We start from the raw sequence: 12,491 nt of genomic DNA, 5'->3' as shown, positions 1-12,491 counted from the left end.
CTCGATTTCGTGACCCGCAGTGCTCGTTTTTAAAGTTGATTTTAAAAGCCTTCTTAATAGCTGGTTCTTTTTACTGTGTTTTGTTTTTCTGCTGAGTGCGGGTGTAATAATTATACACCCTGCTGAGGGCAAAATGCTTTCACAAAGGAGAATGGCAGTATGTGATGGTGGAATAGATAGGTACTAACTTACCATAGTAAAAGATATGTTAAAAACATAATTTGTTAAAGATTTGCCTCTTTTAAAAAGCAAGGCTTGGATTTGGTTTTTGGTTCAATGACTCTTTTGTTCTATTCAGGTCAGCTGATCTCAGATGACATCACAGAGGTCATCAGCAGATACAATAAGGAGTTTTTTACTCCATACGGTAACCAGTTATCAACAAAGTCAGCTGGGTCTCAGTATGATGATAGTTATTTGGGTGAGTCTGTTTGTTTTCGTTGTCTCCTGAAACTTGTAATTATGTCTTGCGCTTCTGTTACCCGAGAATTAAATGTAGAACCTAATATAGTGTAGGGTAACATTAAATTAATGTTTTCTTGATTTTAGTTTATAACGCGTTTATAAAAATTTATTGTGCTCACCATTATTATATATTTATGAAGTATGATGATTATGTTATAGGTTACTCTGTGACTGTTGGCGATTTTAATGAGGATGGTGAGGATGGTAAGATTTGTATTTTTTTGATAGATCGGCAGCCTGATCTTAAAATCATGTTTTTCATTTGTATGTTTAAGAACATTTAGTCATTCTTCGTTTTATTTTAAACAGGATTTAGGATGACATTGATTGTATGTGCGATTGCTTAGTCAAACTGAAGCAGTGCATTATGGGATTTGCTTAACTGTTCTATACTTGTACTAAGCTTTGCTGGTCAATGAAGACATTGTTTTTTTCATTTTCATTCTTTCTGCCTCTTTAGATTATGTCACAGGAGTTCCTAGAGGGGAGAAGGCTCTCGGATATGTAAGTTTAATACTATTATTGGTAATGAAGTGAACATGTAAAAATAATGCAATCCTTTTGCAAATCGCCAGCATGAATCTGTGTTTGTCTTGCTAGGTCAACATCTTCAACGCGAGGAACATGGAGTCTATGTATAATTTCACAGGCACACAGGCAAGCGTTACAAAACTCTTGAGGTAGTTCTTGGATGTTGAGCAATGTGTATCATGAGGTGTGGTTAAAGCACGCATGAGTAGGCTTGTGTATGGGCAGCCTGCAGGTCACATGACATCTTCATTCTATGCTGCCCTGTGATGTTGTGGTCATGGCCCAGTTCTTTTCAACGTCTGTTTACAAGCGGAAGGTTCATGTCCTAAATCCACTGCCACATCTGGAAACTATTGACAGCAGTGTCGTGGTCACATAAGGGTGTGGAATGAAAGAGAGAGAGAGAGGGGGGGTGAATAGTGCTGGGTTTTAGCAGATTGTGTGTTAGCTGATTCATTCACAGTGCTGATTCATCAATAGGTAATCAAGCTGGATTCGACACAAGCTTCAACAGAGATTTATGACTTCAAGCTCATAAATCCAGATTTAAGAGGCACCCCAGGGAAGCATCCAAAACTCACAACATGGGATGCACATTATTACAACATATTGTTTTTATCCTTTACTATTAAAATGATTGTTGTCCAATTTAGCCACTATTTGAAACATATATATTTTTTAATTTCCAACAGTATACTTTTTATTTTGACTTCAACACTTCAATAATATATAATAATATTGTAGTTTTATAGTCTGAGTGTTTTTTTTTATAAAAACAGAACAGCTAGGACAATATAGATTTAATATATTAGCCTTAATGTGTGTTGATAGACTGCACATTACTCTTGCACATTAAGAACACGACTAAGAAGGTACATGCAGTTAAACTTATGTGCTTGTTTTTTGTACGTAATCTCAGTTAGCATATTTAAGGAGTTCTCAGTAGCTGCTCTCATCATTGTGGTCTGTCCTTAAACCTGCTAGTGTCAGAGTGTTTATTCAGTAATAACAGGCTGCTGTTTTTTGAAGTCATTCTAATACCATCATTATATGATGAGTTTGTCATTGTTTTAAAGGGTACTTACATTAAATAAAGAATGCACAAAAAGTATGACTGATAGGTGATAAAAATTTACGTGACAATTTATGTACATGATTGTGTAAGCTATATGTGGTATATACAGTATGTCTTATAGCACTTCGCATTTTTTCTCTTTCCTACAGTTGTCTTGATATTTTACTTATTTTTCATGTTTTCATCACTTTCCTTTAAGACTTGTATATGTGTGTATATGTATATACACAGGTTAAGGAACTCAACTAATATAAGCATCACAATGTATAGTTCTTTATAGTAACGTGCCAGTCTAGTCATATCTAAATTCTCTTTCTCTTTCCATTTAAGATGGCCGCTTACTTTGGTCATTCTGTAGCAGCTGTTGACATTAATAATGATAGGTAAGTAATGCTGCACACTCTTATCATTTTTTATTCACTAAAGGGAGGTTGATGTTTGCTACAGATATCATATTCTGTTCCTCAGACACAAATCTATTTAAAATTAAATGTATGTGCTTGAATTCCATGTTTCATTCGAGGCAAGTAACCTTACTCTAAATTTATGCAATGTTTTGAGAGTTCTCAGTGGCAGTATTTTAAAAAAAGCTTGCAAAAAATGAGACCAGGGATTGTGCAACAGTGAAGATAAGGTTCTCTACATCATTTTCTCCTGAACTTGTGTGCTGCCTGAACTTGTTGACCATTTTTGTGTTTAGAATGGGACTTCTTTTTATGACCTGAGAAATTAGATTTCATCCGATTTATGTTTCTCAGAACTTTGTAGTTGTCAGTATCACTTTCAAATGTTTTACATTTATTCAACAGTACTCTGTTGACAAGAACTGCTCAGACCAGCATGGTTACTGTGGTTTAATGGTATAGCTGTTCACCAGCAAAACCTAGCTTGTATTCCACTTAAGCTAGTTGACTAAGAAAGTATTGTTATTTAAACTGCTTGGTTATTACACTAGCATCTAAAAACAACACATGCTGTAAACATTTACTCCCCTCCACAGGAAGATGGATTTATTGGTGGGAGCTCCTTTGTTCATGGACCGTGGCTCAGATGGGAAATTAAGGGAAGTGGGTCAAGTGTATGTCTACCTGGGCAAAGGTGGCTTTACCTTCAGCACTGTCATCAAACTCACTGGCTCTGATATCTATGCTCGATATGGAAGCTCCATCTGCAGTCTAGGAGACCTCAACATGGATGGATATAATGGTACTATTTTAACCTGTCTCACTTTATTCTAGGGTGTATTTGTGCGTTTGTGTGAGAAAGGCAATACGTTCTCACACTGGCTTGCAACACAGACAGACATTAACGTACTGTATATACAAAACAGTAACCATGACTCAGGAGCTACAGAAATAACCAAAACTCTACCCATGTTGTTACTAAATAACCATCCCTCTCTTCTTCTAAGATGTGGCAATTGCAGCCCCCTATGGAGGGCAGTTCAACCGCGGTCTGGTATACATTCATAACGGGCGTCCCACAGGGCCCAATCCTGTGGCCTCTCAAGTTCTGGAGGGGACGTGGGCGTCGGCCTCCATGCCTTCTAGCTTTGGTTACGCCATGCACGGAGGCACTGATGTGGATCAGAACGGATACCCAGGTTAGATTTCAACACTTGAATCCCGCACACGTTTGCTGATATTTACAAAACGAAAAGTTGTATTTTGTCAGTAGTTCAAAGCTGATCCTTCTGCTGCCTCTATGCCTCTCTTTTATTCTTTCTCTCTCTTCTTTTAGACCTTGTTGTTGGCGTGTTTGGGGCTGACAAAGCTGTTCTATACAGGTACAGTATGCTTATGCCTCGCTTTGAAGCCACACCTGCATTTGATAGACTTTTATGATCAAGGCCGGATATTCCATTAAAAGTTCTCTAATTTAATTCAGCAGCATTTAATTTGCTGTATGCGGAGGTAGTGAAAGCAATTACTGCAGGTATTAAAAGAACAAAACATGGTGGAAGATTTATTTCTGCCTATATATGTTTGTGGAAGACCACCAAGCATTGATTGACAACTTACATAAACGTTTTATGGTGCAAGGGAACATAAAAATAGAATAGAATAAAAAATTGAAGGTGTCTGGTTTGAATTTGAATAATTCACTCCATCCAGACTCTATTGGCCTGTCTGTGAGATTTTTCCATTATATGAGGAAATGTATGGCTTCTCATCTGAAATGTCTAAAATGGTGGAATGTTTTTCTGTGTCTAGGGCTCGTCCAGTCATCAGTGTGAACACCACGCTAGATATAAGCCCACAGATCCTGAACCCTGAAGACAAGAGCTGCAATTTGCCTGAAACAACCACAACAGTGTCCTGGTGAGTGATCCTTCTATTTTTCATCAAAGAATTTAATTGTTTGACAATTCATGTAAAATCTAAAACAAACTATTTAGTTAAAAATCACCGGGATGTTTTTCGCGGTGCGTGGCTTTGATTAAATCTGAAAAGTTCTACATTAAATTAAAAAAAAAACTTTTTTTTATTAAAGTTAAAAATTGAAATCAACACCTAAACAGTTGTGTAATTATTTGGTCAGACATCTGTTAGGGTTAGACCACTGATGGTGGTTGATGAGAGACCCCCCTTATATGATTGTAAAGCGCTTTGGGTGTACAGCAATACACAATAAAGCGCTATATAAATGCCCTTATTGATTCATCTGTTCTGTTTGTGTAAATGGAAGAAAAACTGGATTAGACCGATCTACAAAACACCATAACACTCTCGTAGCCAGTCAGCAATTAGGGGGGAGGAGAGGAGAGAGAGTAAGCAAGCAAACAAGCGTTGAGGGCGATGCAAAGAAGGCGATGCAAAGAAGAGTATGTTTTTTGGGTATTGATTTTTAAATATGATTTAAATATGATTCTCAAAATTTGCTTTAATGGTCAAAATAATTAAAGGTAAGAACAAACTAAACAATTTAAATGATTGATAATTTGATTATTCGCTTAATTTTAAATCAAAACGGTATCATCCATCTATAATGCTTATTATTGTCAGTAACATGGACTTTCATGCATTGACCATATACTGTTCATTTACTATTTTATTCTTAGCTTCACTGTAAAGTACTGTTTGAAGGCAAGTGGCAAGGGAGCCCCATCCTCGCTTCGTAAGTACTCGCTTCTATACATATATGCAGATGTGTTACTGTATATTTGGGGCATAAGATGTTATTGTAAGTTTAAAGAGCACATGAGGTTGTAAATGGAGCCCTGCTGTTGCGGTGTGTGTTATGAGTACCGCTGTAGGGGGAAACCAGAGCTCAATGTGTCGTCCCTCAATGTGTTGGGAGCCGGACGTACGATGCACGGCCGTTAAAAGTCCAACGTCCGGCTTTTACAAAGTCTTCACAGAAATCTCACAGTCTGGGGTGTAATGGCTACCAGACCCACAGATCACAGATCATGATGCCAATTCATTAGTTTTCTCTGAGCTTTGAAGTTGGTCTATGGTCTAGTTGAGCTAATAGCTACCATTTTGCAAAGGTTACGATACGGATGTGTGCAAAGCCTATCTTCAATAGATCAGATACTCACAGTTGAAAAGTGCACAGTGAGCGTGTAAACGATGTTGTAATTTATTTAAAATGTCCCAATGAAATTAAAAATTACAATTCCTGATTTGTCATGAAATATTACAGTGTTTAATGTAAATAAATAGCTTATCAATGTGGGTCATTCTCTTTTAAAAATTCATATGCCCTTATAATCTTCAGTTAAAATCTGAAAATGCACTTTTGCCCTCTAGTGACTACTAACATCAATGCAACAGCTGTTTTTATACATGCAATCAAATCACAGTGAAAAAAGCAAGCCACGTTCACAATTTTTCTCATTCAAAATTCCATTTTACTCAGAAATGCATCAAAATACAGAAGTAAAAACGATCGCAACTTCTGGTTCACAGGGACTTTAAGGGAAGCAGTTGTTACATGAGTCATATTATGTTTAATCCGTTTATTTTGTCCCACTTATGTTAAAGGAGTAGTTCACCTTCAAAATGAAAATTCTGTCATCATTTACACACCCTCTTGTCATTTCAAACCTGTATGACTTTCTTTATTCTGCAGGACACAAAAGAAGATATTTTGAAAAACAGTACAGCACAGCCCCCCATTCTCTTCTATTGTTACCAATGCAAGTGAATGGGGGGCTGTTAACAACATTCTTCAAAATATCTTATTTTGTGTTCTGCGGAAGGAAGGAAGTCATAGGGGCAACTACTTTAATCAATTTGATTTAATCCAAATTAGTAATAATTTGTTTTTTATTTTTTCTTGGCACTTTTTCTTTTTCAGTTTTCTTCCATTTTTTTCTAGACCCCTAGAATATATACTGTATATATTTGCTGCTGTATCTTTAAGTATTCTATGTAAACACCTTGTTAGGACGTGAAATGGAAAAAACTTAGTGGTATTTACACAAAAGTGAGTACGTGTTTTGATAAAAGATCTGTGGTATTAACTAAAACATTTTAGGTTCAAACCCCAAACGTGTGAGGAAGACACTTAACCCTAGAAAAGGCAAACTGAACTTGTAGAAGTGTACTTAATGCTCTGTAAATAAAAGCATCATTTGATGGATTAAATTTGTTTGAGCAGATATTTCTCTTACTTGTTTTCTTTTTGAATTGTCTCTCTTCACACAAAAAAACCATCTCTATTTGTGCTTATCTCTAATTCTATTACAACTTTAATTGGGGAACTAAGCTTATTGACCTGGAAGAAACTTTTGTTCACAGGATTTCAGGTTGATCTGACCCTGGACCGCCTCAAACACAAGGGAGCTATCAAACGTGTGCTGTTCCTCCACAACAAGATGTCTTCTTATTCAAAGAACATGACTGTCTCCAACAACGAGGGACCGGCCTGTGAAGAACTTCAGGCCTATTTAATAGTGAGAGCATCAATTTATACATTAATTTGTTTCAAAAACACCTTCATTAAAGCGGCCCTTACACACGCGGTTTCTGCCAATCTCATATTAATCTTGAGTGCCTATAGAGTAGTATTGCATACTTCATATCTTACAAGAGTATTTAGTTTGATCACATTTATGAAAGATAGATACAGCTGTACGATTATTTCTGAAAGCATATGGCGCGTGCGGGGGGAGAGGTAGGCTGAACTAAAGCACGTGCGCACCCATTGCCAACAAAACACAGACATCAGTTTCACTCACCCCATGCGGTTCATGTCCGGCATCTTTTAGTGCCGGGACAGCTCCATATATCAGTTTTAAACGATCTCCAAATCCAGCGTTATTTCCACTGTTTATATAACATTCATCACCCAAATGCAGTGAACAAACAAACACCTGAACTTCACGAATGTATGCTCTCTCTCTCTCTCCTGCACACAAGTGAAAGTGACGTCTTTGCATGCTCCTTCTGCTCTCCTTGCTGCTGCATGCTTTTCCGGGAGAATTTTCCAATAAGGGACTAAGAAAAATTGTTACGAAACAGTTTTATATGTTCGAAAAAAAACTTTCCGAAACCTGTACGATCGCTGGGGGAGTGTATCGAGCACAGAAATACTACGTAATACGCCCAACTCGTTTTTTGACAAGTTGACCATGTTAAGCATGAGAAGACAGCACGTTTAACATTGTAAAGAAGTCAGAATGCATGACCCTTTAAAGGATGTATACATTCACCTCTGCTTTTTATGGCAGTATTGCTTTGTGAAATCATGTAGCTCTTTTCAGGTTTCGTGTTGTTTCACTGTACTTGGCTAGCTAAACAAGTGCTGATTCCTTTGTCATAAAACACGCTTTAGTGCTGTGTTTTTGAGCCGTGTTGGCTGATAGCCCAGATGTTTGGCACTGGAACATGCTGTTTTTTTGTTGTTTTCAAAAAAAGAACAATGTGTTACAGAGCTAAAGAAGGATTTGACCTGGAAAAAGGCAAAGCTGTCTTTTGCTGGACATAAAAGACCATATTGTAGAGCGTGTAAGCTGCACTGAAATTCCCCAGTCTTGAGCTCATTTGACATAGAGGCCCTGTTTCTCTCTCTCTCCTCTTTTGGCTCTCTCTCTCACTTTTACAGGATGACTCAGAATTTAGGGATAAGATCACACCCATCGCCGTCTTTATGGAATACAGCTTGGATTACAAAACAGCAGCAGATAAGACCGGCCTGTTGCCCATCCTTGACCAGTCCACTCCTACAAATATCACAAAGCAGGTACAAGGGTTTTCCTCGCTAGGCCAGGGGTGGTTTTTATGTGAGCAGACGGGATCTGTGGTCGCTTGATGGACGGTGTTGTTGTGGGGCAGTTGCATCTATCATATATGCCAGAAAGATCTGCCTCTTGTCATGATTAACTTTTATCTTTCTTTAAGTCATCTTTCCACACAGTGTGGTAATGCAAAGCATTTATTGTGCAAGTTCGCATTGAAGAAATCTTGCAGCTTTCTATGAGTCAGAGACGTCCCAAAGTACACAATCTCAAAACACTCCCTTTCAGTGTCTGGTGTAACTAGTTACCAAGTAATTAGTTACTGTAATTTAATTACTTTTCTACTGAAAAAGTAAAGTGAGGGATTACTCTTATTTTTTCTGTAATTTAATTACAATTACTTCTGGTGTAATTGAGCTAAATACTGTGTAATATATACAATAGTGGAAATGACATCAAAATGATAAGTCTAACTTTAAAACATATGCTTTAATGTATACTTCTCACATTTGTAAATACTTTGGTCAGTTAATAAGAATATTTTATGTAGTTTAGTTTAATATTATTTATTTAAATGAATTAAAAGAGTCATTTTATGTCTATCCTTGAATCACTTCTAATCAAGGTTGATGTAGGATATAGAAAGTAATTAGTAAAAAGTAATTAAATACTTTTTGGAGAGAGTACTTTGTACAGTAATCTAATTACCATATTGAATGTGTAATTAGTAACTAGTAATGAATTACTTTTTCAGAGTAACCTACCCAACACTGCTCCCTTTACAGTACATAGGACACAAGGAAATTAACGCCTTATCAGTTTACCCAGTAGAAAATACAGATGATTATTCAGTGATGATAAACTCAAAATATACATGCACACATGTGACTTTACATACTTCATATCCTTCCGAGGAGAACTTAATATAAGAACCATTAATTATTAAAGATAATGAAAGATGTAAGTCATACATTTTATCATCATGCATTTTCCCTGGGATTGTGACGACCTTGTGCCGCAAACATTTGTAAGCGCCATGTTATACCAGTTATAACATGGCGCATAGCCATAGCTACAAGAATAACAACTCAACTCAACTCAACTTTATTTATATAGCGCTTTTACAATTTTCATTGTTACAAAGCAGCTGTACATGAGACATATTGACTATAAGCAAAAATTCACAACATTTTGGGAGAAGGTTAATGAGTTCAGTTGTGTATACTTTTCCCATATCTGATTTACTTATTATAAGCAAAAGATGTAATTACATTTGATCAGATTAATCGAAAAAATAATCGTCCAACTAATCGATTATCAAAATAATCGTTAGTTGCAGCCCTACACGTGTGACTTTAAAACTGCGCACCTCGTGCAGCACGGAGAGACACGTGTGTAATAACTAATTATCGATTATTATCGATTTTATTGATTAGTTGTTGCAGCCCTAGCCATTTTACCTACAAACTCATTTTTTTACTCCATTCAACTGGGCAAGAAACAAATAATTTAGTTAAACCACTCAAGTAAAAGCTGAGACTGTGATGCCACCTGAAGAAAACACATCCAGACGATATCACACCTTCTTCACGTGATGGAAACAGCGTGAGTCTGACATCAGGACTGACCATTAATGTTGAGTTTATGCAGTATATCGAGCGATCGATCGGTGATATGAGCTCTATTAAACATTCACACAAACACTCAGCATCAGTCTGAACTGAATACACATTTGATCAGACCTACATACGATTGCACACCGTAATAAACACACTCCTGCTCTTATAATGTGTGTGTGTGACGTGTAGCGGAGGAAATGAAACCATCACTACAGAATACATCACATACATAACAAACACTTCTGTCAATCACACACACCATTGGGATCAAGTTATACTGTCAGTTGTCTTTTAGTTAAATACATGGCACAACAAATAAACTGCATGAAAACACAAACACTACAGCATTCAAATCATTTACTCAGATATTTGAACAAAACTCTAGTATTAAAGTTCAGTGGGCATGTCATCAGGAATGCCTCAAACTTTACAAAATGTGAAAATAAAGTGGGTGGAATTAAAGCACACATTAAAACAAGAGAGACCTGAGCCATAGGTCATAGAATATCAAGGAAAGTGTCAAATTCTGCAGCCTGGCAATCATGAGGCTTGGTTCTATCATTTAATAATACAGCACAGAAACGACATCACTACAGCCATTCAATGCAATGAATCATGGACCAAAAGACAAACCTTCAGCCAATTCAGTCTGCATTTTCAGCTGAAAGCAAATGTAAAAGTTTGTGTGGTGAAGTCATACAGCAGAAAGAATTTGCTGAGAATCACACAAGCATTGTGCAGACGACGTAATGAAGTTTTATCAGGATTCATCGAGTCACATGCTCAGAGGTCATGAACATCATGAACACTGACAACACAACTCTTGACATGACAGAGAGGCTTTTTCCCTGACATCATTTTAACCTCAACCTTGACAATGGCATCCAAAGCACACGGATCTTACAGATAAACATGATGAACACACCCACTCCCATTAACACATCACATACCTGTGAGTGTGACACAGATATACACTGTGTGTGTGTGTGTGTGTGTGTGTGTGTGTGTGTGTGTGTCTGTGCACTGGTTTGACCTACATTACAAGGACGCACAGTCCTTACTAGGGGTGGGTGAAATGACCAAAAATCTATTTCACGGAATGAACGTTTTATTTTACGGTAACAATATATTTCATGGTAACAATCTACTATTTTAATTCTATATCTTAGAAAAATTAGGTATTAGCTTGATTTCCTTTATTTATATATTACAGTTCATTTAAATGCTCACCATATAGTTAAAATGTAGGAAAGTTATGAAAATGTAATAAAGATATCAAAGTAAGTTCTGATAATGAGATTTATTATTAATCTATATTTATCTTCTAGCTATATCATTATGTATACAGTAGGAAGATAGCCAACAAGTATGACAATGAAGTTTGAATATATGCACAAACAATGAGAGCACAGTATACGACTGGTGTTATAAACTGGTGTTCATGGGGTCTGTACTGTAGGTCTTTATCACCGCTTGTCTTCGCACTGCGAGTGTCTGTCTGGTATAGACCATAGCTCCACACGCGTCTCCCAGTAGCAGCGCTCACGTGGCGAGCATCATCACGCGTAACAACGCAAGTTTTGCCTTGGCTCGCCTAAAGTTAAACTTTATTAAAACTATTAACAGCTTTACAAAGCGACCTGTCTTCTGAAATACCTCAGAATGAGCTTTATTCTATGCACGCGCAGATCACTGCACCACTGCACGAGCACTGCGGGTGACAGAGAACGCGCCGGACTGGAGCGGATCACGAAACTACAGACTGAAAGAAGGTCAAAAGAATGTTTGATTTGTTAATTTGTTATCGGTGAATTAATTCACATGTTTTTTTCATCATGACGCCCGATTTGCAGAGCGCCGAGTTAACCACGCCTACTTATTTACATTCCGCGGAATACACGGAATAGAAAAATATCTTACAGTTGACAATTCATTCTGCGGTAACGGAATATTCTGTCATTCCGCCCAGCCCTAGTCCTTACAATGCGGTGTGTATTCACGTGTTTGGACACACCCCCTACATTATGAGGACATGCCGATGCCCTTGTAATTCAAAACGTAAAATAAACATATTGAAATATGTTTTTATTAAAAATGTAAAAGTGCAGAAACATTTGAATGATTCTTAGGGTTATGGGATAGAATATACAGTTTGTGCACTATAAAATGCATTACGTCTATGGAATGTCCCTGTAAACCACCAATACCAACATGTGTGTGTGTATCAAATTGAAATTTTCTTTTCCTGCTTCCTGTTTCCTGCATCGCTGCCGGCAGCTTGTTTGTATCAGTGCACTTACCACTTCGCTCTAATATTAGTGTATTTTATTATCGTTAATTATTATTGTCGTTGCTAATTTATCCTGATATCTCAATAATCCCTGTTCCTGTTATTTACTTGGAAGAGTCTAAACCAAAAGTGATAGTTAACTTAACACCGTTAGCATAGCAATAGCGTGTTAGCTTGCTTTCTGTTCACACTGTGGAATATCATCTTGCCTCTTGTTTGTCTTGTGTGCTAACTGTTTCTCTTTTTAAGCGAGTATACTACGATCCATCGAGCAACCTTGGTAAGTTGGAATTGCACTTCAAATCCGGTGAGTTATGGCTTCTA

At 37.1% G+C, this 12,491-nt stretch overlaps 1 protein-coding gene across 1 annotated transcript in view; it reads left to right on the top strand.

The window, feature by feature from the left end:
- The window catches only part of itgav (integrin, alpha V), a 53,975-nt gene that overhangs the window by 6,168 nt on the left and 35,316 nt on the right, over nucleotides 1-12,491 (top strand). Inside the window, exons 7-18 of the mRNA XM_057335863.1 lie at nucleotides 299-421; nucleotides 625-669; nucleotides 926-969; nucleotides 1,066-1,122; nucleotides 2,402-2,454; nucleotides 3,072-3,277; nucleotides 3,483-3,674; nucleotides 3,812-3,857; nucleotides 4,285-4,392; nucleotides 5,133-5,188; nucleotides 6,820-6,974; nucleotides 8,126-8,263. Of these exons, the coding sequence (XP_057191846.1) occupies nucleotides 299-421; nucleotides 625-669; nucleotides 926-969; nucleotides 1,066-1,122; nucleotides 2,402-2,454; nucleotides 3,072-3,277; nucleotides 3,483-3,674; nucleotides 3,812-3,857; nucleotides 4,285-4,392; nucleotides 5,133-5,188; nucleotides 6,820-6,974; nucleotides 8,126-8,263 (1,223 nt within the window). The remainder of the gene's footprint in view (nucleotides 1-298; nucleotides 422-624; nucleotides 670-925; nucleotides 970-1,065; nucleotides 1,123-2,401; nucleotides 2,455-3,071; nucleotides 3,278-3,482; nucleotides 3,675-3,811; nucleotides 3,858-4,284; nucleotides 4,393-5,132; nucleotides 5,189-6,819; nucleotides 6,975-8,125; nucleotides 8,264-12,491) is intronic.

Source organism: Triplophysa rosa, linkage group LG6 (genome assembly GCF_024868665.1).
Source record: "Triplophysa rosa linkage group LG6, Trosa_1v2, whole genome shotgun sequence".
NCBI lineage: Eukaryota > Metazoa > Chordata > Actinopteri > Cypriniformes > Nemacheilidae > Triplophysa > Triplophysa rosa.
Note: the sequence above shows the minus strand (reverse complement) of the source record. Positions and strands in the feature narration are given on the sequence as shown.